General features: G+C 41.3%; 1 protein-coding gene across 1 annotated transcript in view; it reads left to right on the forward strand.

The window, feature by feature from the left end:
* Positions 1–27,009, forward strand: part of SENP2 (SUMO specific peptidase 2) — a 162,079-nt gene that overhangs the window by 60,769 nt on the left and 74,301 nt on the right. Inside the window, exons 8-9 of the mRNA XM_053712852.1 lie at positions 2,998–3,067; positions 4,201–4,344. Coding sequence (XP_053568827.1) covers positions 2,998–3,067; positions 4,201–4,344 — 214 coding nt within the window. The remainder of the gene's footprint in view (positions 1–2,997; positions 3,068–4,200; positions 4,345–27,009) is intronic.

Below are 27,009 nucleotides of genomic sequence, written 5' to 3' on the forward strand. Positions count from 1 at the left end.
CCAGCCTTGTAGGTTGGGGCGCAGTCTGGAACTCCCTGAAGGCTCAGGGATCGTGGACTCAGGAGGAGAAACTGCTCCCAATAAATATTCTGGAGTTAAGAGCAATATTCAAGGCTCTTCTAGCTTGGCCTCAGTTAGCAACGCTGAGGTTCATCAGATTTCAGTCGGACAACATCACGACTGTGGCTTACATCAACCATCAAGGGGGGAACCAGGAGTTCCCTAGCGATGTTAGAAGTCTCAAAGATAATTCGCTGGGCCGAGTCTCACTCTTGCCACCTGTCAGCGATCCACATCCCAGGCGTAGAGAACTGGGAGGCGGATTTTCTAAGTCATCAGACTTTTCATCCGGGTGAGTGGGAACTCCATCCGGAGGTGTTTGTTCAACTGGTCCATCGTTGGGGCAAGCCAGAACGCCAAGCTTCCTTGTTACGGATCCAGGTCCAGGGACCCGGGAGCAACGCTGATAGATGCTCTAGCAGCTCCTTGGTTCTTCAACCTGGCCTATGTGTTTCCACCGTTTCCTCTGCTCCCTCGACTGATTGCCAAAATCAAACAGGAGAGAGCATCGGTGATTCTGATAGCGCCTGCGTGGCCACGCAGGACCTGGTATGCAGACCTAGTAGACATGTCATCTCTTCCACCATGGACTCTGCCTCTGAGGCAGGACCTTCTAATACAAGGTCCTTTCAATCATCCAAATCTAATTTCTCTGAGACTGACTGCATGGAGATTGAACGCTTGATTCTATCAAGGCGTGGCTTCTCCGAGTCGGTCATTGATACCTTAATACAGGCTCGGAAGCCTGTCACCAGGAAAATCTACCATAAGATATGGCGTAAATATCTTTATTGGTGTGAATCCAACAGTTACTCATGGAGTAAGGTTAGGATTCCTAGGATATTGTCCTTTCTCCAAGAGGGTTTGGACAAAGGCTTATCAGCTAGTACTTTAAAAGGACAGATCTCTGCTCTGTCCTTTTGCACAAGCGTCTGGCAGTAGTTCCAGGCGTCCAGGCATTTTGTCAGGCTTTGGTTAGGATTAAGCCTGTGTTTAAAACTGTTGCTCCCCCGTGGAGCTTAAACTTGGTTCTTAAAGTTCTTCAGGGAGTTCCGTTTGAACCCCTTCATTCCATTGATATTAAACTTTTATCTTGGAAAGTTCTGTTTTTGATGGCTATTTCCTCGGCTCGAAGAGTCTCTGAGTTATCTGCCTTACATTGTGATTCTCCTTATCTGATTTTTCATTCAGACAAGGTAGTTCTGCGTACCAAACCTGGGTTTTTACCTAAGGTGGTTTCTAACAGGAATATCAATCAAGAGATTGTTTTTCCATCATTGTGTCCTAATCCTTCTTCAAAGAAGGAACGTCTTTTGCATAATCTGGACGTAGTCCGTGCCTTGAAGTTTTACTTACAGGCTACTAAAGATTTTCGTCAAACATCTGCCCTGTTTGTCGTTTACTCTGGACAGAGGAGAGGTCAAAAAGCTTCGGCAACCTCTCTCTCTCCTTTTGGCTTCGGAGCATAATACGCTTAGCCTATGAGATTGCTGGACAGCAGCCCCCTGAAAGGATTACAGCTCATTCTACTAGAGCTGTGGCTTCCACCTGGGCCTTTAAAAATGAGGCCTCTGTTGAACAGATTTGCAAGGCTGCGACTTGGTCTTCGCTTCACACCTTTTCAAAATTTTACAAATTTGACACTTTTGCTTCTTCGGAGTCTGTTTTTGGGAGAAAGGTTCTACAGGCAGTGGTTCCTTCCGTTTAAGTTCCTGCCTTGTCCCTCCCATCATCCGTGTACTTTAGCTTTGGTATTGGTATCCCACAAGTAATGGATGATCCGTGGACTGGATACACTTAACAAGAGAAAACATAATTTATGCTTACCCGATAAATTTATTTCTCTTGTAGTGTATCCAGTCCACGGCCCGCCCTGTCCTTTTAAGGCAGGTCTAAATTTTAATTTAACTACAGTCACCACTGCACCCTATGGTTTCTCCTTTCTCGTCTTGTTTCGGTCGAATGACTGGATATGGCAGTGAGGGGAGGAGCTATATAGCAGCTCTGCTGTGGGTGATCCTCTTGCAACTTCCTGTTGGGAAGGAGAATATCCCACAAGTAATGGATGATCCGTGGACTGGATACACTACAAGAGAAATAAATTTATCAGGTAAGCATATATTATGTTTTTTTAAAAAATTATCTTAAACAGGGGCACTTTAAGTCAAACTTTACAAAGACGCTTCTTTTTTTAAATACTTAACATTTCATTACGGTAAACATACTGCCGATCCTCTGCCCACATCTCCTTCTGTATTGAGCATATCGCTGATGAATCCGGCTTCCTCCAATCATTGTGTGCCCCACGAGCTGAAAGCCAAAAGGGGCATGCAATGATTGGAGGAAGCCAGATTCATCATCGATATGCTCAATACAGAAGGAGATTCGGGCGGATGATTGGCGGTATGTTTTCCCTAACTAAATGGTAAATATTTTAAAAAAGAAGCTTCTTTGTAAAGTTAAATTAATTAAAGTGTCCATGTCTTTAAGATTATTTTTAAATACTGGGCTTTAAATCCTTAAACTTTACAATCACTTTAAGGCCCCTTTATTTTCAAACATGCTCAGTAAATAAGTGAAAACATGGTCACTAGCGGTTTGGCAGAAGTTTGCGGGTTTTGTAGTTCTAGATATTTGTATGGTGTTGTAGCCTGGCAGGAAGTATATGCTTTCCTGTAGCTATTGTATTTGTGTAAAATTATGTATTTGACTGATAGTTCAGACACCAAATATATTAGACCAGGAGTGTTTTTGTATTTTTGGACATTTTGAGTTGCACTTCTGTTTTAATATATCCAGTCTGGATCATTCGAATGCTGGAAACAATCTGTAACTGTTTGAAAATGAATAACTTTTATAATATACTTTATATCAGACGTGCACATGTTCTCGTACAAGAATCTGAGGTTGTATTTTAATGATTTTACATTCTTATAGAACAAAATTTATGACTGAAAAACCAAAGGATGAAGAAGGAATGTCAAGGATCAAAATAAATTGTACAGTGGTATGTAACATAATCTGCTGTAATATGAGATGTACCCCCCCCCCACCCTTCGTTGTTATAGTTAACTCTTTCAAATAAGAGGTCTATTATTGCTCTATGTATTGTGAGGGGCTAAAGGGAGGCTACCTTCACCACCATGATTTCTTCCATGGGCTTATTTATCTTTCTGGTGATTGTAGTTGATATATCTCTATCATCTTGTGCATTTGACCTCTCATTTTGAAAGCGTAAACTCACTTGCCCAGTTTTAGTACTAATTTAAAGAGACATAAAACCCCCCAAAAAACTCATGATTTACATAGCGTATACAATTTTAAATAACTTTCTAATTTTCTTCTATTATCAAATTATCTTCATTTTCTTGTTGATGTAAGCTCAGGAGTGTGCGTGTGTCTGCTGTACTATATGGCAGCAGTTTTGCAACAATTTTAAACAATTGAAAGAGAACTAGATGGCAGCACTATTTCCTTTCAACTAGTCCTTCAGGCATGTGCACGCTACCTACCCAGGTATCTCTTAAACAAAGAATAACATGAAGAGAAATCAAATTTTGATAATAGAAGTACATTGGAATCTTATTTTTTTTTTAAATTGTATTTTTTTGAATTATTGAAACATTTGGGTTTCATGTCCCTTTAAGGAGATAGGATACATCTTAGAGCACGTTGCAATTCCTATGGCTGCTAATGTTAAATCTGTCCTTTAACCTGCTACCTAGAGGGGCATGACACAACTCATTTGAAAGAGTGCAATCCTGTCATGAGGGTTGTTCTACATATGTGTTGTATGTCTTTAGCAGTTAGGGTCGCCAATAGAGCTGCACTTACCATAAATTATATTGGTGATAGTCATTAAAATGTCAATGACTCTTAAATTAAAGATGACACACAAGTTTCTTAATAGAAAGGGGAGCACCCCTCATTTCAAATTAGAATGTCATGCTCCTTTGTTTTATGGATAGCTCTCTTCCTACCTGTTGCGTGTAGGGGCAGGTGACTTCTTTATTTAGTCTTCTAAATTTCATATTTCAAATAAGATAGTCCCTTACCCCTTCAATTGTTTTACTTTTTTTTTTTTTCTATGCAAAAAAGTATATCAGTTTTGATTGATGTAAAAATGTATTTATTTCATAGGGTACATTACAGTCCCCTGAAAATGTAGACCTATCTGCTTGTGTCGCTTCTTGTTTGTCTCTAAATAATGAACCTGTCTCCACTGCAAAGGAAAATACTTGTACTGAGCAATCTTCAGAAATGGGAAAGAACTTTATTACTAAGGTACGTAGCTTTATTGTTCAGTCTTGTAATCTAGCCTTTATAATCTCATGGTCAAAGAGGGAAACTTTATAAAAGATGGTTTAAAATATCTCTAGGCTATTACATCAAAATATAAAACCTATCTTTGCTCTCTCTTAATGAATACCTACCAGTGAGATACTGCATCATTAGCTGGGTTAGATGAAAATAAACACTCCCTCTTGTAACACAGTAGATGGGATTTATGTTTGCTCACTTCTCTGGCCATCACAGGAATTGTTGTTTACTACTAGGGCTGCTATCTTCCAATTATGTTCTATCCACTACATGCCAGGAAAACAGGCATACATTGGCACCTTCCCACAATACATCCATCAGTGCTATGTATCTGTATGCAAATTTGAGCCAGCTTTCTAAAGTTATTCCCGGAACCAACAATAATCCTGTTTTTTTTTTTTTTTTTTTTTTTTTTTTTAATTAAAAGATGTATTCTGTGTTTAATGGACAAAGTCCTGGTAGAAAATGTTGCTCAGCCATTGCTCTTGTGTTGCATTATAAAGTGGAGTCGGATTTTGATTGGCCAGCACCAATTGCTTTATAATCATGCTAAAAAATTCAAATACACCTTTTTTTTTTTTTTTTTTTTTTTTTGCTTTTGTTATTTATGTTTGATCTTGTTTCGATGGGTCTTTTGGTTCTGCCAACATAGATAAGGCTACACTCGCAGCTTAATAGGTAAACATATGTGGCGCTACACATATACGTTTGATTTTATATTCCTCTATCAGGGTTGTAAAAAGTATCTCCCTTGGATATGTGATTGCACATGCCACATCTCCATGTTCCAGGTGATCAACAATTGGTGCATTTAGGGGCTTTATCAATTGTAGTGGAACATAGCTTGGAAGGAGCTGAAGTGTGTGTGTGTGCTCAAAATTCCAATCTCAAAAGTTTATCCATGAAAATGATTGAATATTTTGGATTAGTAACCTTACAACAAAGTGAAACTTATTGGATCTACTTAGGTGAGTAGATTTTTTATTTGTGCTGATGTGTATATGGTAAATTACTACACTTGAGTGGATTGTACTTCTTCTGTTCTTTTATTTCAAGAGCAACATTGCACTAATGGGATTTAGCTGCACATAAATGCCTCTTACCATTGCCTCACCCAGTGTATTCAGCTAGCTCCCAGTCGTGCATTGCTGCTCTTTCAACAAAGGATACCAAGAGAATTAAGCAAATTTGATAATGGAAGTAAATTGGAAAGTTGTTTAAACATTTTGAGTTTCATGTCCCTTTTTAAGAAGGAATATAATGGTTTGGTATGTACACAGACGACTAACATCACAAGTAATACAGAAGGTTTCCAGGGTCCCAGTCCAGACACGGCTTTTACTATCAACTTTTAATAAAGTAATTGTGGATGAGGGAGACACATTTTAGACCTAATATCTCAGAATAAATATTTGGTGATTTTTAAAAAGAAAAGAAAAATCTAAACTTTTAAAGGGGCATGAAAGTCAAAATTCATTTGGTAGGGTCAGGAAAGGACACATGTCCCGAGCCTTGCATGCCATCAGTGTTTGTGAATATTAAAAACATAATGTTAGAAGTTGTTGAGCGCTATAGGAATCGGTGTTTGCAACAATATTTGTAAAAATGTTATAGGTTATTGTAAATGCTTGTAATATAGTCCTCAGGACATGCATGCTTGTGAGCCTACCTAGTTATGCTTTACAAAAAAAGTATGTGAAGTGATAAGAGCAATAATTTGAGCATTTTGTTTAAAATTGCATCTGAATTATAAATGTTTTTAATGTTTGCTTTAATATCCCCTTAACGATCATGAAGCTGATTCCTCCATTAGTTATAAGCAAACCAGATATGAATTTAGATGCTCTCATGTTCAAGCTGCAGACCATAATTCCCAATATTAATTTGAAGTAGGGAAACTGCATTACCAGTTTCTCTCCCATTTGGGATCTCTGTGGTGCAAGTATATTGGTCACATATTCCATTGTCTGGGCCACATTCTGCTTGTAGTCACCCCCAAGGCAGAACATACAGTGATCTGAGATGTCATCGCAGAAAATACAGCAGGTCTGCAGAAAGAACAGAACACATACAGGAACAGTTAGACTTAGTGCTTTAACTTTGCAGCTCTATTCTTCAAACAGAGCAGCTGTGTTCTGGCTGCACTGTTTAAGTGTTCCAGTGCATCAAGAGAAAAGTGCTGTTTGAAGTTAACAGACACATATGCAGTAGCACTGTAAAGCAGCAGTGCATTGATTATTAACTGGCTTTTTTCAAACACTCCCCTAGCCTTTCCCAGTCTGCAAAGCTGTTTGTTCTGAATGTAAGACGTTCTTATGAGCATTGCATCTTTTTATTAATACATTTCTATGTTAGACCAAGAGAAAAGGAAACAAATTATTTCAAGAGACATTTTATAATTTAGTTTGTCTGCAGCTAATTTGCAATGCAATTTTCAATTGCCGCACTATATTATAAAACATTTAAAAATGGTTTTATTATTTAGTTAACCAACACATTGCAATTGAACTGGTGCTTTAGTGTAACTGCCTAATTTAAAATTGAATTTTATTTAAAAATGGCCTGCAGAAAAATTTTCACTAAAAAAATCTCATCGCAGAAAGTGAAAAAAAATTCTGCCTCTGGGGTAGTCACTTCATAGAGAAACTGTTAAGGTTTTTGAAATGTATGTTATTATGAACAATGTTATACCACCAGTAGCAGATTAGATACAACCACAGGTAACCAAGTTTCTCTTGTAAGGTGTATCCAGTCCACGGATCATCCATTACTTGTGGGATATTCTCCTTCCCAACAGGAAGCTGCAAGAGGATCACCCACAGCAGAGCTGTCTATATAGCTCCTCCCCTAACTGCCAACCCCCAGTCATTCTCTTGCAGCTCTCGACAAGGGAAGTAGCTTGAGAGATGTGGTGACTTAGTGTAGTTTATCTTCAATCAAAAGTTTGTTATTTTAAATGGTACCGAAGTTGTACTTTTTTTACCTCAGGCAGAATTTAGAAGAAGTGTTTTGCCTGAGGTTTTTGATGATCTTAGCAGGTTGTAACTAAGATCCACTGCTGTTCTCACACATAACTGAAGAGTATGGAAAAACTTCAGCTGGGGGAACGGCCTGCAGAATCAACTGCCTTGAGGTATGTTCAGTATATTTTTTTCTAGAGAGATAATAAGTCTAGAAAATGCTGACAGTGCCTGATATATTTGAGGTAAGCCTGATTGCAGTGATTTAATAACGACTGGCATCATGCTTGCAGTAAAGGGTCATTTTCATGTTAATTGCTCTTATGACTTAGTAAAAAACGTTCCTTATAACACATGTAAACGTTTAACATACTAAGGGTGATAAATCTTGCTTTGGGGCCTAGTTTTCCACATGGCTGTTATTTGACTCCTAGGAGTAGTTTTTTAGGCCCTCTGACTTTCAGTGCATGGTGGGAGGGGCCTATTTTCGCGCTCTAATTGCGCAGTAACTTTTACACTCTGAGACATCCAGCTTCCCTGAAGGAGTCCCCTGACATATTGGACCTCTGTAAAGGGTTTTTGTGCCTACAAAAGTCGTTTTATGGGAAGGTAGGAGCCACAGTAGAGCTGTGGCAGTTTGCCTGTGACTGTTATAATGGTTTTTACCGGGTTTTTTTGCTTCGTTTTTGAGCCTGAGGGGTTAATCATCCATTTGCAAGTGGGTGCAATGCTATTTTAGTCTAGTACATACACTTAAAATTTCATAGTTAACTGCTTTTTTCACTGTTTTGCAGTTTGTTTGTTTTTTTCCCTTAAAGGCACAGTACCGTTTTTTATATTCTGCTTTTTCACATTAATTAAAGTGTTTTCAAAGCTTGCTAGTCTCATTACTAGTCTGTTAAACATGTCTGACATAGAGGAAACTCCTTGTTCATTATGTTTAGAAGCCATTGTGGAACCCCCTCTTAGAATGTGTACTAAATGCACTGATCTTACTATAAGTTATAAAGATAATTTTCTGGCTTTAAAAGATTTATCACCAGAGAAAACTGACAAGGGGGAAGTTATGCCGACTAACTCTCCCCACGTGTCAGAACCTATAACTCCCGCTCAAGGTACGCCCGCTCAAGAGGCGCCAAGTACATCTAGCGCGCCCATAGCGTTTACCTTACAAGACATGGCGGCAGTTATGGATCATACCCTTACAGCGGTATTGTCCAAACTACCAGGGTTACAAGGAAAGCGAGACAGCTCTGGGGCTAGGAAAAATACAGAGCACTCTGACGCTTTAGTAGCTATGTCTGATATCCCCTCACAATATGCAGAAGCTGAGAAGGAGAGCTTCTATCTGTGGGTGATTTTTCTGACTCAGGGAAGATGCTTCAACCTGATTATATGTCTACATTTAAATTTAAGCTTGAACACCTCCGCGTGTTGCTCAGGGAGGTTTTAGCTACTCTGGATGACTGTGACACCATTATAGTCCCAGAGAAATTGTGAAGATTGGATAAATACTATGCAGTGCCTGTTTACACTGATGTTTTTCCAATACCTAAGAGGTTTTCAGAAATTATTACTAAGGAATGGGATAGACCAGGTGTACCGTTCTCTCCCCCTCCTGTTTTTAAGAAGATGTTTCCCATAAATGCCGCTACACGGAACTTATGGCTAACGGTCCCTAAGGTGGAGGGAGCAGTCTCTACCCTAGCTAAGCGTACAACTATCCCCGTCGAGGAGAGTTGTGCTTTCCTAGATCCAATGGATAAAAAGTTAGAGGGTTACCTTAAGAAAATGTTTATTCAACAGGGTTTTATTCTCCAGCCTCTTGCATGCATTGCCCCTGTCACTGCTGCTGCGGCCTTCTGGTTTGAGTCTCTGGAAGAGGCTCTACAGGTAGAAACCCCATTGGATGATATACTTGACAAGCTTAAAGCTCTTAAGCTAGCCAATTCATTTGTTTATGACGCCGTTGTTCATTTAACCAAACTAACGGCTAAGAACTCAGGTTTTGCTATTCAAGCGCGTAGGGCGTTATGGCTTAAATCCTGGTCAGCTGATGTTACTTCAAAGTCTAAGCTTCTCAACATTCCCTTTAAGGGGCAGACCCTATTCGGGCCTGGACTGAAGGAGATCATTTCTGATATTACTGGAGGAAAAGGTCATGCCCTTCCTCAGGATAGGTCCAACAAATTAAGGACCAAACAGACTAATTTTCGTGCCTTTCAAGACTGGTGCAGCATCAACTTCCTCTAATACAAAACAAGAGGGAAATTTTGCCCAGTCCAAGCCGGTCTGGAGACCTAACCAGGCTTGGAACAAAGGAAAGCAGGCCTAGAAGCCTACTGCTGCCTCTAAGACAGCATGAAAGATCAGCCCCCGATCCGGTAACGGATCTAGTAGGGGGCAGACTTTCTCTCTTCGCCCAGGCTTGGGCAAGAGATGTCCAGGATCCTTGGGCGTTGGAAATTGTGTCCCAGGGATATCTTCTGGACTTCAAAGCTTCTTCCCCAAAAGGAAGATTTCACCTCTCACAATTATCTGCAAACCAGATAAAGAGAGAGGCATTCTTACATTGTGTTCAAGACCTCCTAGTTATGGGAGTGATCCACCCAGTTCCAAAGGAGGAACAGGGGCAAGGCTTTATTACTAAGGAAGAAGTGGCTTCCCTTTTGTCTTCCTCACACCTCACTACCTGCCCACTTGACCCTATTCCTTCACATCTAATTCCTCCTCTATCTACCACCCTCACTCCGGCTCTTACTCACATATTTAACCTATCCCTTTCTACCGGCTCATTCCCTGCCTCCTTCAAACATGCGAAGGTCACCCCCATCCTCAAAAAAACCCTCCCTCGACCCTAACTCCCCTGCAAACTACCGCCCCATATCACTGCTCCCACTAGCTTCAAAACTCCTCGAAAAACTAGTTTTCAATCGCCTAACCCACTTCCTGTCGTCCAACTCATTGCTTGACCCCCTGCAATCTGGCTTCCGCCCCCAACACTCAACTGAAACTGCTCTCACCAAGGTTACTAACGATCTCCTTTCTGCTAAAAACAAAGGCTACTACTCTATACTCATCTTACTTGACCTATCTGCTGCCTTTGACACTGTTGACCATCCCCTTCTCCTACAGTCTCTCAGTTCTCTTGGTCTCTGTGACACTGCCCTCTCCTGGATTCACTCCTATCTCTCTAACAGATCCTTCTCAGTCTCTTTTGCTGGTGACTCCTCCTCTCTATTGCCCCTGTCTGTTGGAGTACCTCAAGGCTCTGTCCTGGGTCCTCTACTCTTCTCTATTTACACTTCTTCACTGGGTAAACTTGTCAACAGCTATGGCTTCAGCTATCACCTCTATGCTGATGATACCCAGATCTACCTTTCCACCCCTGCACTCTCTCCTTCTGTCAACTCTCACATCAGCGACTGCTTATCTGGCATTTCTTCCTGGATGGCCTCTCACCACCTAAAAATAAATATGTCCAAGACCGAACTACTTCTAATTCCCCCCTCTAGCTCCACTCCCGTCTCTAATTTCTCTATCACTGTTGGCGGCACCACTATCTCCCCATCACCCCAAGTCCGCTGCCTCGGAGTCACGCTTGACTCAAATCTGTCCTTCATTCCCCACATCCAACTGCTCTCTTCATCCTGCCGCAACCACCTACGCAATATCTCCAAAATTCGCCCGTTTCTGAGTGCTGAAACTACCAAACAGCTCATCCACTCCCTGGTAATTTCCCGACTTGACTACTGTAACAACTTACTAACTGGCCTCCCTCTCTCTCCCCTCTAATCCGTCCTAAATGCATCCGCCAGACTAATCCACCTCTCTCGACGCTCTGTTTCTGCTGCGCCTCTCTGTGAGTCCCTTCACTGGCTCCCCATTCACAACAGAGTTAAATTCAAAATTCTCACCCTGACCTACAAAGCCCTCACCAATGCTGCCCCACCCTACCTGTCCTCACTCATCAACAAATATACTCCTGCCCGTCCCCTAAGATCCAACAACGACCTGCTTCTTGCGTCCTCTACCATCACCTCCTCTCATTCTAGACTACAGGACTTCTCTCGTGCGGCACCAACCCTCTGGAACGCACTTCCTCGAGATGTCAGACTTGCCCCTAACCTCTCCTCCTTTAAACGTTCCCTAAAGACCTTTCTGTTCAGGGAAGCTTATCACCCGACTTATTAACAAACTAACCAACTAACTAACAGTTGCCCTCTATCTCCTCACTAATATCATTCTCACCTCTGCAGTCCCCACCTCCTGTTTCCAATCCTCCTACCCATCTAGATTGTAAGTTCCCACGGGAACAGGGCCCTCAACTCCCCCTGTATTTGTCTGTAAAATTTTGTGTCTTATCGTATTGTTTCTCCACTGTACTGTTATCCTTGTACCCATGGGCAGCGCTGCGGAATCTGTTGGCGCTTTATAAATAAAGAATAATAATAAAAGGCTTCTATTCAAATCTGTTTGTGGTTCCCAAGAAAGAGGGAACCTTCAGACCAATCTTAGATCTCAAGATCCTAAACAAATTTCTCAGTGTCCCATCCTTCAAGATGGAGACTATTCGAACCATCCTACCTATGATCCAGGAGGGTCAATATGACTACCGTGGATTTAAAGGATGCTTATCTTTACATTCCGATACACAGAGATCATAATCGGTTTCTCAGGTTCGCCTTCCTAGACAGGCATTACCAGTTTGTGGCTCTTCCCTTTGGGTTAGCTACGGCACCAAGAATCTTTACGAAGGTTCTAGGGTCTCTTCTGGCGGTCCTAAGGCCGCGGGGTATAGCAGTAGCCCCTTACCTAGACGACATTCTGATACAGGCGTCGAATTTTCAAATTGCCAAGTCCCATACGGACATTGTTCTGGCATTCCTGAGGTCTCATGGGTGGAAAGTGAACGAAGAAAAGAGTTCTCTATCCCCTCTCACAAGAGTTTCCTTCCTGGGAACTCTGATAGATTCTGTAGAAATGAAGATTTACCTGACAGAGGCCAGGTTGTCAAAACTTCTAAATTTCTGCCGTGTTCTTTATTCTACTTCTCGCCCTTCAGTGGCTCAGTGTATGGAAGTAATCAGCTTAATGGTAGCGGCAATGGACATAGTGCCGTTTGCCCGCCTACATCTCAGACCGCTGCAACTCTGCATGCTCAGTCAGTGGAATGGGGATTACACAGATTTGTCCCCTCTACTAAATCTGGATCAAGAGACCAGGGATTCTCTTCTCTGGTGGCTATCTCGGGTCCATCTGTCCAAAGGTATGACCTTCTGCAGGCCAGATTGGACAATAGTAACAACAGATGCCAGCCTTCTGGGCTGGGGTGCAGTCTGGAACTCCCTGAAGGCTCAGGGCTCGTGGACTCAGGAGGAGGCACTCCTTCCGATAAACATTCTGGAACCAAGAGCGATTTTCAATGCTCTTCAGGCTTGGCCTCAGCTTGCTGCAGTCAGGTTCATCAGATTTCAGTCGGACAACATCACGACTGTAGCTTGCATCAACCATCAAGGGGGAACAAGGAGTTCCCTAGCAATGTTGGAGGTTTCAAAGATAATTCTATGGGCAGAGGTTCACTCTTGCCATCTATCAGCTATCCATATCCCAGGAGTAGAGAAATGGGAGGCGGATTTTCTAAGTCGACAGACTTTTCATACGGGGGAGTGGGAACTCCATCCGGAGGTATTTGCACAGTTGATTCAACTTTGGGGCAAACAAGAACTGGATCTCATGGCGTCTCGTCAGAACGCCAAGCTTCCTTGTTACGGATCCAGGTCCAGGGATCCCAAGGCAGCACTGATAGATGCTCCAGCAGCGCCTTGGTCCTTCAACCTGGCTTATGTGTTTCCTCTGCTCCCTCGTCTGATTGCCAAGATCAAGCAGGAGAGAGCTTTGGTTATTTTGATAGCACCTGCGTGGCCATGCAGGACTTGGTATGCAGATCTGGTGGACATGTCATCCTTTCCACCATGGACTCTGCCGCTGAGACAGGACCTTCTACTTCAGGGTCCTTTCAACCATCCAAATCTAATTTCTCTGCGTCTGACTGCTTGGAGATTGAACGCTTGATTTTATCAAAGCGTGGTTTCTCAGTCGGTCCTTGATACCTTTTTAATACAGGCGCGAAAGCCTGTCACCAGGAAAATCTATAAGATATGGTGTAAATATCTTCATTGGTGTGAATCCAAGGGTTACTCATGGAGTAAAGTCAGGATTCCTAGGATATTATCCTTTCTCCAAGAAGGATTGGAGAAGGGTTTGTCAGCTAGTTCCTTAAAGGGACAGATTTCTGCTGTCTATTCTTTTGCACAAACGTCTGGCTGAGGTTCCAGATGTTCAGGCGTTTTGTCAGGCTCTGGTTAGAATCAAGCCTGTGTTTAAACCTGTTGCTCCACCATGGAGTTTAAATTTAGTTCTTAAGGTTCTTCAAGGGGTTCCGTTTGAACCTTTGCATTCCATAGATATTAAGCTCTTATCTTGGAAAGTTCTGTTTTTAGTAGCTATCTCCTCGGCTCAAAGAGTTTCGGAGTTATCTGCTTTACAATGTGATTCCCCTTATCTCATTTTCCATGCAGATAAGGTAGTGTTACGTACCAAACCTGGTTTTCTACCTAAGGTGGTATCTAATAAGAATATCAATCAGGAGATTGTTGTTCCGTCACTGTGTCCTAATCCTTCAAAGAAGGAACGTCTACTACACAATCTTGACGTGGTTCGTGCTTTAAAGTTTTATTTACAAGCTACTAAAGATTTTCGTCAAACATCTGTTTGTTGTTTACTCTGGACAGAGGAGAGGCCAAAAGGCTTTGGCAACTTCTTTCTTTTTGGTTAAGGAGTATAATCCGCTTAGCTTATGAGACTGCTGGCCAGTAGCCTCCTGAAAGAATTACAGCTCATTCTACTAGAGCGGTAGCTTCCACATGGGCTTTTAAGAATGAGGCTTCTGTTGAACAGATTTGTAAGGCGGCGACTTGGTCTTCGCTTCATACTTTTTCTAAATTCTATAAATTTGATACTTTTGCTTCTTCGGAGGCTATTTTTGGGAGAAAGGTCTTACAGGCAGTGGTGCCTTCCGTTTAAGCGCCTGCCTTGTCCCTCCCTTCATCCGTGTCCTATAGCTTTGGTATTGGTATCCCACAAGTAATGGATGATCCGTGGACTGGATACACCTTACAAGAGAAAACAAAATTTATGCTTACCTGATAAATTTATTTCTCTTGTGGTGTATCCAGTCCATGGCCCGCCCTGTCATTTTAAGGCAGGTGTTTTTTTATTTTTAAACTACAGTCACCACTGCATCCTATAGTTTCTCCTTTCTCTTACTTGTCTTCGGTCGAATGACTGGGGGTTGGCAGTTTGGGGAGGAGCTATATAGACAGCTCTGCTGTGGGTGATTCTCTTGCAGCTTCCTGTTGGGAAGGAGAATATCCCACAAGTAATGGATGATCCGTGGACTGGATACACCACAAGAGAAATAAATTTATCAGGTAAGCATAAATTTTGTTTTTTAAATAACAAGAATTGTTAGCAATAATTAACTCTGCAAATATTAGGAGATATTATTATTATTATTATTATCCTACACAACAGCTAGACAGTGCTAGTTCATGTGCCAAACATTGCGCTCACTCATGTGGAGAATTGTTATACAAGAACCAGCACTGATTGGCTAAAATGTAAGATTGTAAAAAGCACTGAGATAAGGGGCAGTCTGCAGGGGCTTAGATACAGGTAATCATAGAGGTAAAAAATGTTAATATAACGCTGCTGGTTATGCAAAACTGGGGAATGGGTAATAAATGTATTATCTTTATATTTTTTTAACCCCTTAATGACCGGACCATTTTTCAATTTTCTTACCCTTAATGACAATGGCTATTTTTACATTTCTGCAGTGTTTGTGTTTAGCTGTAATTTTCCTCTTACTCATCTACTGTACCCACACATATTATATACCGTTTTTCTCGCCATAAAATGGACTTTCTAAAGATACCATTATTTTCATCATATCTTATAATTTACTAAAAAAAAAAAAGATAAAATATGAGGAAAAAATGGAAAAAAACACGCTTTTTCTAACTTTGACCCCCAAAATCTGTTACACATCTACAATCACCAAAAAACACCCATGCTAAATAGTTTCTAAATTTTGTCCTTAGTTTAGAAATACCCAATGTTTACACATTCTTTGCTTTTTTTTGCAATTTATGGAGCAATAAATACAAGTAGCACTTTGCTATTTCCAAACCACTTTTTTTCAAAATTAGCGCTAGTTACATTGGAACCCTGATATCTGTCAGGAATACCTGAATATCCCTTGACATGTATATATTTTTTTTTTAGAAGACAACCCAAAGTATTGATCTAGGCCCATTTTGGTATATTTCATGCCACCATTTCACCGCCAAATGCGATAAAAAAAAAAAAAAGTTAACTATTTCACAAATTTTGTCACAAACTTTAGGTTTCCCACTGAAATTATTTACAAACAGATTGTGCTATTATGGCAGAAATTGTTGGAAAAGCTTCTCTGGGATACCCTTTGTTCAGAAATAGCAGACTTATATGGCTTTGGCATTGCTTTTTGGTAATTAGAAGGCCGCTAAATGCTGCTGCGCACCACACGTGAATTATGCCCAGCAGTGAAGGGGTTAAATTAGGGAGCTTGCAGGGTTAATTTTAGAGATCAGCCTCCCACCTTACACATCCCACCCCCTGATCCCTCCCAAACAGCTCTCTTCCCTCCCCCACCCCACAATTGTTACCGCCATCTTAAGTACTGGCAGAAAGTCTGCCAGTACTAAATAAGAGGTTTTTTTTTTTTTTTTTTTTAAATAAAAATAATAAAATCTTTTAGCTGGGATGGACCCCTGCCTTAGCCCCAACCTCCCTGATCCCCCCTCCAGCTCTCTAACCCTCTCCCCTACCTAATTACCGCCATCTTGGGTACTGGCAGCTGTCTGCCAGTACCCACTTTATCCCCAAAAAACAAAGTATTTTTATTTTATTTTTCAATTAACTCTTTCTGTAGTGTAGCAGCCCCTCCACAATACCCCCACAATAACCCCACCCCCCTCCCCCTCCCAGATCCATTTATATTTGAAAATTTTTTTTTTACCTTTCCACTGGTGTCAGTGTGGCTAATGTGCGCGCGTGCACGTGCACATGCACGCGCGCATCGTGCACACGCCTTGTGCACGCGCACGCACGCTCACTCCCACCCGGACAACGGCACCATCACTACCGGTGCAGAGAGGGCCACAGAGTGGCTCTCTCTGCATCGGAGGCTTGTAAAGGGGTATTGCAGGATGCCTCCATATTGAGGCATCACTGCAATACCCTCAGAGCTGCTGGAAGCGATTGTGATCACTTCCAGCACTCTGTTAGACAACTGACGTACCAGGTACGTCCATTGTCATTAACTGCTTGTTAATGCATGACGTACCTGGTACGTCAGTTGTCATTAAGGGGTTAAACCATACCAATTTCACTGTCCATTAAACAAGAATTTTTAGAATAAATTACACTCAGTGGGTGGTGGGGCAGGGTCCGATAATGTTTTATTTTCCATTGTTCTCTCTAAGGGCCTGATTATATAAAGCTCTCTGCTTAGGCAAGATATAAAATGATCCTCCAGCACTGCAAGATCTCTTGAGATTCTAAAAAGGCAGATTCTGCTATACTTCTCCAAGGAGAATTCTCAGCATTTCTGTATGTGAAAAGGAGACAAGCCCAGTGCAAAATAGCACTACATGGCAGTTCTGCTGCATTTACACTATGTGCTTAATATTTTATACTTCTTTATACTTCAGATTAAGTTTTTTAACATTTTAAACTTTGCACTTTTCTATTTTGTATTTTATTTTGTATACAGCAGTGTATTTAGGATTGTGATTTTTTTACAAATTATGATCAGTTTCTGTGTAACTTATACATAGTATGAGCTTATATTTTTTATTTTTGTGTATCTTTTTTTTACAAATTACTTTGCAATTTGTATTTCTATTTAAATAAACTGACAGCTTCACTTTCCCATATAGCTTCATTATTTTCTATTGGCCTGATAATCAAATATTCACGGGCTGAACTCACTAAATTATATAACAAAAAGGGCGGAACCTAGAAGTCCCGGGGAGAGAGGAGGAAAGCCTTCCATAGAAGGTAATGAGGCTCTTTGGAATACAGTTTCACAGGGGAAAGATAGCTAAACAGGAGAACACTTGGGGATGATACAGTGTTTCAGTTTTAAGCAAATACAAAGAAAACTGAAATGTGTTTTCACTAAAATTTAACTTTTTCCCTTTCGTAAGATGAGGAGAGTCCATTAATGTCCATAACAACTGGGATATACTTTTGTTTTAATATGTGTTTTCTCTCTAGCTTTTAGCGCTAACGGAATAATATTTTAACTTTAACTGTGTGTTTTATTGTACTAACTGTGCGGCCAGTTTATTGCCCTAAACTGAGAGATCCCAGCGCAATACTCTAAACTTGTTCTTATATGGATATACTTCCCTTCACCAGGTGGAGGTCAAGAACCCTCCCACCTCTACTCTCTCTCAAGTTAGTTCTTGGCAATTCGAGGTGAGAGGTTGAATGAGGTGCTCTGCAAACATAATTTTATTTTCAAAATTATTGGGAGCTCAGACCTGTCTTGAGACCCTGTACTCCTCTGCCAGTTTTACTCAAAGAAGATTCAAGGCATGAGTGTAATGGGGGGAAAAGGAATTCCTCTCATTGCATGTCCATACTCACAGGTAAATCTCTCAGCCATGACTTCCCTTTCGCGTCGCAAGGAACCCCATTCTTAGCCTCCACCAAAGGGGTTACAAGTATATCCACAAATATCCTCTGCAGTAGCATTACTTGCACTGGATGGGCTTTCTGCTGCATCAGCATTCTGTGAGAGAGAGAGGCCTCAGCAAGCTGGTAAGATCAGTGGAGGGATTCTGCAGTCAAGGAAAGTGACTCAGGCAACACAAATAGTACTATCACTGGTTCCCTATTCCATAGGTACTATAAAGTTTGAGGGTTTCCAGCCATTTCCCTTGGTACTTATGTGCTTACCACCTACAAATGTATGCATTTGGGCTCCCCAATTTCTCATCTTCTCTAGATTCCCCTTAGCTGCTCTTATTTTTTATGTTTGGTTTTTCCTTAAGAAAAAAATAAATATTTTTACTATAATTCATTTTTTTTTTTATTGCATTTTTTTTACTTCAGGCTTTTGCCTGTACTTCCTTAAGGGGGTTAGCCCTGTCCCATCCCCTTTGCATCCTTTTTCTCCTAATCGCCACTGCTCTGGAACTTTGTTTTTTCTCTGAGGCATCCTACAGACCCTATCTTGCCAAGGAGGTTTTGAGTACCCCCCATAACAGCTTACTAAGTGGGTGGGAAATGTTAACATCATTTTCTTCTTAAATGGAAAGAGTCCACAGCTGCATTCATTACTTTTGGGAATTAAGAACCTGGCTACCATGGGGAGGCAAAGACACCCCAGCCAAAGGCTTAAATTACTCCTCCCACTCCCCTCATCCCCCAGTTATTCTTTGCTTTTCGTCCCCGGAGGTTGGCAGAGAAGTGTCAGAATGTAATTTGTCTCTTATGGAGGGTAGTACTCTTCGACATGGGACAGGAGTTTTAAGTCCGGAGAAGCAGGAAGAGTCTTTCTGCAAAACCATCCCGACTAAGTTTAACAGCTCCTCAAGCAATCGGCGTTGCCTAACTTCACTCCGCTGCCTGCTTTCTTCTCTCAAGTCCATGGCGAAGGCAATGCTACTATCCATCACACTTGAAGGGCCGTGTTCCTGTTCCACGGTGTAGATTCCGGTAAGATCCGTTTCATTTTCTTTCTTCATGAATGTACTGTTCTAATGTTTTCCTAAAAGGCTACCACCTTGCGGGACTAACTTAACATAATGGTCTCAGCGAGTCTCCTTTAGTATCTTGGAATCAAGGGTTAATATCTCCTGAGGGGGGTTATTGAACATAAAGGCCTTTGGAAGTGACGTGACTTTATGGTTGGGCACGCCTTTTTTGGACTATACGGTTTATCTTCTTGCCGGGCAAGGGGGGGATACCTCGAGGTCAAAACCACTCGAGCAAAGGCTGGTCTCCACATTACCTCCGTACAAGCGGATGATCACAGGGAAAAAGGTGCAAGCAAACCAACCCCAGTTCCAGGAGGAACCTAAAGCATGCTAACACACATTCAAGTGTGCAAATAGCCGCAGCTGGTTTCAAACTGCAAACCTTCCGCTTGCTAGGCAGCTAAGCTAACAATCAGGCTACTACAGCTGGCTCCAAGCAAACTCAAGGAGACCACGCCCAGTGTCCCTAACAGGGAACAAATATCTCCTAGGCCCCTAAAAGGAGACCTAACATGTAGATCACAAAGGAAGATCAAATAGTCTCAGAAAAACAGCTAGACAGTACACATTTGATGTGCAATAGCTGCAGCTGGTTACAATCTGCAACCTAACCACTGCAAGGCAGCCAAACTACCCTTCAAACTACTAGCTGCTGAGGACCAAGTTCAAAGGACAATCCACGAGCCTCGAAAGAAAAAGGCCAAACCGCGCACTCGGCGGTAAGAAGGCTCTCCACAGCGTGGACTCAGCAGAAACTCCACTGACCCAGTCATGCAAATTGAAGGCTATAAGGACTGAGACAATCCTTCACACCTTGTAGACCCACAGGTCCTCTAGAATTCTTAGTTGAATGTAAAACAAATAACATGAGCACTCGGCACCTCGACCGGACCAGCCAATCAGAACGGCGCCACATGTCTGAACAGCCATAAGACAGAACCAAACACAACAGGACCAGCCTGCACCCGGGTCCTAACCATCAAGCTGCATAAATTCTACATCAGAGTGGAAGAAGGAAAAACAGACAAACATAGGACTAACGTCCCCAAAAACACTTAAGCAGAAGTAAGAGTATCGATCCCAGTTTAAGATTCCAGAAGGAAATAAACAAATTAAAAAAGACATCCTAATCGGATAAAAATAAAATAAAAGGCAACCCGCAAGTTAACGCCCAATAAGAAAACAGGCCATTCCGCAGGACCTGGAGATGCGGTCCTTTTTCTTAAGGCTTCTCCTGGTTCAGGAGATGGGACCTGGGAGTTTCTGTAGCTGAGAGGGATATTCTCTATGGATTGTTACGTGCCATTTGGAGTCTTGCTGGCTCAGTGTCAAGACTACGTTGGACCTTTTTGCTAAATCCTTTAGGTCTACGGTCCTGTTGTCTGTTCTAAGGAGTCGGGTTGCACCCGTGCTCTGTTGGATGGGCTCTGGACATTCTCTCATTTTTAAGCTGGTTTTGGGGTTCTTTTGTTCCCCTTTTTCAGACCTGCCGTTTCTGGGGCTGGCCCGGCTGGGAGTGGGTTCTGAGAGTCACTGTCATCTTCAGGATCTACATGGGCATAGTAGCTAGCTAGCTCCCTAAGCTTACAATCAGAGGGTCTAGGATTGTTCCACCTCGAGTTCTGGGTGTCTTTTCTCTATCTTGGTGGACCTCGTGGAGGTTATGATTCCCCTTTTTTTGGATGACCTGTAGGTTAGGTCTGGCGGCTTGGATTGCCTAGAGTGTGCCCTCTGTCTGGGAGTTGTCTTTTGCAATCTGCTTTTTTGCCGGCCGCTCTTGCTCTCAGCAAGTATTCTCTGTATCATCCTAAGGATGGCGGCGTGTTCTTGAATCAGGTTTTTTCGTCTGGGTCTGTTACACTTTTTTTTTTTTTTTTTGTAGCGGAATACTTCAGTGTTCCAAGTTTGGACTATGTGAGGACTCCTATACCTCCCCGGTTTTTCTGTGTCTAGGCGTAGTCTCTCCTTGTCTGCGGGACCCATTTGGGCCCTTGTGAGCTGGGCACGCTTTGGGGGGTTTTCCTTTATGGATTGTGACCTTTTCGTTTTTTTCCTTCGGGTCTCCTGATCCTATCCCTTTGGGAGTTTTGGCTGGTGTTCCCTTATTTAGTGAGGGGTGAGTGGTGAGGGACCGACTGTTGGGCGACGGTGTCTCCTGGAGACCTGTTGGCTCAGTTGAGTCTGTTTTTGCGGTCTCTAGGCTCTGGGCTTTTTCCTTTTTAAAGTTTTCTCGGCTTTCGGACGAAGCTGGGTTTTTTGTGGGCAGTGGTTTCAGGCTTGGGGCCCTCAGAATGGGTCGCCTAATGTACCCTCCCGTCTTGGCATTCAGTGTCCTCTATAGCTTGGGTATTTTCCCAAAAGTACTGAATGCAGCTGTGGACTCTTTCCATTTAAGAAGAAAAACATAAATTATGCTTACCTGACTTTCTTTTCTTCTGATGGAAAGACTCCACAGCTCCCCACCCGTAATTTTTATGTGGGGCGTCCTTATTTTATTCTTCTGGCACCTTTCACCCTGATATTTCTTCTTCTGTTCCTTGTTCCTCAGCAGAATGACTGGGGGATGAAGGGAGTGGGAGGAGTATTTTAAGCCTTTGGCTGGGGTGTCTTTGCCTCCTCCTGGTGGCCAGGTTCTTATTTCCTAAAAGTAATGAATGCAGCTGTGGACTCTTTTTCCATCAGAAGAAAAGAAAATTATCAGGTAAGCATATTTTTTTTTTTTTTTTTTTAAATGTTAATACATTTTTGGGGCCTTCATGTTTACCTTATATAGGGTTAATAGGTAAGGGCTGTTCCTTTTATTTTATTTAATACAATTGTTCTCTGAATTGTACATTAAATCTGTACTTAAAAATAAATAAATAAGCAAAACAGATATATTTCAGTCATTTTTATACCCCCAATTAATATGTCTGACCCATTAAGAGGGAACCTCAAGGGATTATAATGCAGCTTGTGAAACAAATGCTGTTCATTTTCCCTGTTTTGCAAAACTGTTCTTGTGGACCAGATTAAACAGCTATGTGCTGTGTTCCACGTTTCCAAGCTATAATACTATTTGCCTGTCCTGTCGATTATGACTCAAGGTGATAGCTTTTTATTTTTCATCTGCGTTTAAAAATACCTTACAAAAAACAATGACAGAGCTGTTAGCGGCAAATTCCCAGACCAAGGAAGAGCAAATGTAAATCTGGAAATTTACCTCATCCTCCCTGTAATTCTGAAGGGACAGCATCTAGCTCGGTTACCATCTAGTTTTACAAACCTCTAAATCCCTTTCTGAGGGTGAAATCTCCTTAGATGACCCTAAACCGGTAAATGAAATGGAGCTAATTCCGCTTTCATATTTAGAGTGGATCATATCTGTTTCCTTTTATAGGAAGTTCTGAACACCTTTTAGAAATGTCAGAACAGAATCCAGAAATTACAAAACCTGTAAATAGGTTGAATCAGTTTTACAAAGCTCCGCAAAAAGCTCCCAAGGTGGTTGAAGCTCCAGACCTGGTTGCAGACTATATTGCTAAAGAATGGAAGAAACCAGGCATTCTTTATACTCCTAACAGGTTCAAGAGGATGTATCATCTTTCAGAATAGACTGTCTGCCTAGGAGGTAATTCCTAAAGTGGAAAGGAGCTATTTCCACTCTTGCAAAATGCACGACTATCCCCATGGAGGACAGTTGCTCGTTTAATGATCCAATGGACTGAAAATTGGGATTTTTTTGCAAAGAAATGTATTTTCTCAATCGGTTCTTTAACTTAGACAAGCAAATTGAAATTATTTGTGTGGCCACTGCAGCATCCTTTTGAAGCGATTCTCTTTCTTAAATGCTTCCGGAGCAGTCATCTGAGGATATCCGTAACTGTATTAAGGTCCTTAAGATGTTCATGTTTAAAGAAAATTGACAAAAGTCAAAAACTGCATTGAAGGTAAATAGCTTTTTGGATCAGGTAGACTCTATCATTACAACTGTTACTGGAAGTAAAGTTGTTGTGTGTTTTGTTTTTTGTTTTTGTTTTTTTGTTTTTTTTCTTCCTCCGGACAGGAAGATTAAGGGAAGATATAAATAATCTAATCCTTTTCGTTCCTTTCACTCTCTGAGATGAGTCTGACTCCTCTAAACCTTACTGGAAGCCAGGGTCCTTTTTGGTCTTAGAATAAACGGACCAAAAAGCCCAATTCTAATCAGAAATATGCATAAAGGGATGGCCCCCTGTCCAGAGGATTCTTTGGTAGAGGGCAGATTGATTTGATTTCAGAAGACCTGGCATAGATCATTTCAGGATCCCTGGGTCCCTCAACATTATTTCCCTGGGTTACTGCATAGGATTTCATGTCAGGCCTCCCTGGGAACGATTTAATCTGTCTCACATTCCAAAGATTCCTCCAAAAGGCAGCTGCCTTTATTCAATGTGTTCAGGATTTAGAGAATTTGGGAGTAAAACAACCAGTGCCAGCCTCTCAACAGAGAAGATGTTTCTATTCCAACCTCTTAATTGTTCCAAAGAAGAACACCTACTATCCCGTTCTAGAACTAAAGACCCTGAGCAAATTTGTCTGAGTTCCTTAATTCAAGATTGAGTCAATCCACACCATTTTACCCATGGTACAAGAAGGTCAATTTATGACAACCATAGATTTGAAGGATGCTTATTTACACATCCAAATTCAAAAAGACCATTTCCAGTTTCTAAGATTTGTTTTTCTCAACAAGCCTTACCAGTTTGTGACTCTACGTTTTTGGTCTAGCAACTGCCCCTCACATCTGCATGAAGGTTTTAGGGGCTCTGTTGACTTTGATCAGAACACAGGAAATCTCCATTGCTATTTATGTGGATGACATCTTGATCCAAGCCCCATCCCTTTTCTCTAGCATCCTCTTATACCCAGAAGGTAATTTCCTTACTTCAGGATCATGGATGGAACATCAATGTTCCTAAGAGTTCTTTATCCCCAGCTACAAGGGTAATCTTTCTGGGAATGATTACAGATGTCTCATTCCCTATCTATAGCACAGTGCATGGAAGTAGTGGGGTCTAATGGTAGCGTCAGACACAGTACTATTTGCTCGTTTTCATCTTTGCCCCATCCAGCAGGCAGTGATCAAAGGATTACTTTCATCTGGAGCAGCAAATAGCTCGGTTCATCAGTCAAACAATCCCTTTTTCTTTCTTTTTTTTTTTTCTACCTTGGAGCCTCATTTCTCTGACTACCTGGAAAGTGATCACTACAGACACAAGTCTAATAGGTTTGGGAGTTCCGGAGGGTGCAGGGATTGTGGTCCCCTCCAGAGACAAGGTTACCTATCAACATTCTAGAACTTCGTGCAATCCTTTGGGCTCTTCATTCTTGGCCCCTTTTCAAACAGGAAAAATGTATTCATTTTTAGTCGGACAATGTCATGGCTGTAGCATACATCAATCATCTCTGAGTCCCCTTGCCATGCTAGAAGTTTCTCACATCCGGTCTTGGGGCAAAAAAACACTGCACTTTATCGGCTATTTACATTCTGGGAGTAAATAACTGGGAAGCAAATTACTTAAGCCATCAGTCAGTTCATACAGGAGAATGGTCTCTTCATTAGGACGTTTTGATCAGTTAGTCCTGAGATGGGGTCTTCCAAAAATAGTTCTCATGGCGTCAAAGCTGAACTGTAAAATTCTGGTTTATTGTGCAAGGTCGACATCCAAGAGTTCAAATGAACAAACTTTTAACTGGCTTTATATATTTCCCCTGTTTTTGAGTCTTGGAAAAAGAACAAAAAGGAATTGGTTTCCGTAATTCTCATAGCTCCGGCATGGCCACTTAGAACTTGGGAAGCAGATCTAATCCTCTCCTCCTTGGACACTTTTTCTCTTAGGGACCTTGGTGTCTCAAGGTCCATTGTATCATCAGGTCCTCAGATCTCTTAATTTGATGGCGTGGAAGTTCAAAGCCTAGTTCTCAAGAGTAGAGGTTTCTCAGATTCTGTGACCTCCAAGCCAGGAAACGGGTCACACAAGATTTACCATAAAGTTTGGAAATCTTATGTTATTTGGTGGTGTTCTACAGGTTTTTCTTGGAAATAATTTAGAATTGCAAGAATTCTTCATTTTCTCCAGGATGGTCTGGTGTATAGTTTATCGGCTAGCTCCTTAAAGGGTCAGATTTCAGCCTTGTCTGTTTTTGTTTCATAAAAAGTTGCCTGAGGCTAAAATTTTTGTCCAGGCCTTGGTGAGAATTCACCCTATTAGGCCAATTTCTTCACCTTGGAATCTGAATCTGTTTCTATCTCTTTTGCAAGGTCCTCGTTTTTGACCGTATGCATTTGGACCTAGAATTGTTGTCTTAGAAGGTTCTTTTTCTTCTAGCCATCTCTTCAGCTAGATTAGTTTCTGAACTCTCAGCCCTTCTTTCTGGTTCCCCCCCCCCTTCTCTTTTGGTCTTTCATCAGGATAAAGCGGTTCTTAGAACTACATATGATTTTCCTCTGAAAAATTAACCAGGAAATTGTTGTTCCTCCTTTGTGCCCAAATCCTTCTAATTCTAAGGAACGTCCTTCACACAATTTTGGAGCCTTAAAATGTTCAGGCTACTAAAGATTTTAGACCTCCTAGCTTGTTTATCCACTTTTCAGGAAACAAGATCAAAAGCCTATGGTGATGACTTACGCTTAATGGCTGAAGCAGTTACTGCACATTCTACTAGTTCCATATCTACTTCTTGGGCCTTCAAGAATGAGGCTTCCTTGGAACAGATTTGCAAGGCGGCAACTTGGTCTTCTCTTCATACCTTTCCTAAATATTATATTATTTTGATGTTTATGCATTTTTAAGAAGCTGCTTTTGGCAGGTAAGTCCTTCAGGCCTGTAGTGTCAGGCAAATAGGAACTGCCCTTTCTTTATCCCACCCGTCCTTAACATGGACTCTCAGCTTGGGTATTGTGTCCCACATGTTATGGACACCTATGGACTCTCCTCATCTTACAAAATAACAGAATTTATACTTGCCGATACATTTCTCTTTCTTTCGGGATGAGGAGAGTCCATAGGTTTTGTTGAATATAAGGGTGACTGTTCTTATTTGAACCTCTTAAGCCTGCTTTCGTTCTTCCTTCCATCCTTTTTTTTCCTGTCTTTCTCTCCTCTGTTCGGCTATACATTAACTGGAAAGAGTGTGTGGAGGTGGGAGGGATTGAAAGCTCTTGTGTTCTTGACCTCCACCTGGTGGCGAGAAGTATATCCCACATGTTATAAATACATATGGACTCTCCTCATCCTGAAAGAAATTTATTTATATAATATAAATTCTGTCTCTCCCATATATTTAATTGTCTTTTGCAAATTAAATTGCACTTATGTATTTTCTCTGCTGTAAAATAAAACAAAGTATGATCCTAATTTGTTAAAGTAACACAAACTTTTAATACAAAATTTGTGAAATCACTGCTTTATCTAAATGTATGAAAATACAAAATAGAACATGCAAAGCTTAAAGGGACACTCGTTAAAATTAAACTTCATGATTCAGATACAGCATGCATTTTTAAACAACTTTCCAATTTACTTCCATTAACAAAATGTGCACAGTATTTTTATATTTACACTTTTTGAGTCACCAACTCCTACTGAGCATGTGCAAGAATTCACAGCATATACGTATATGCATTTGTGATTGGCTGATAGCTGTCACATGGTACAGGGGGAGTAGAAATAGACATACCTTTGCAATTTATTTAACAAAAATGTACTATTAATTTGAAGTTCAGACTAAGTGCTATTGCATTGTCTTCTTATCATGCATTTGTTGATTAT

Source organism: Bombina bombina, chromosome 1, assembly GCF_027579735.1.
Source record: "Bombina bombina isolate aBomBom1 chromosome 1, aBomBom1.pri, whole genome shotgun sequence".
In the NCBI taxonomy this organism is placed as follows: domain Eukaryota; kingdom Metazoa; phylum Chordata; class Amphibia; order Anura; family Bombinatoridae; genus Bombina; species Bombina bombina.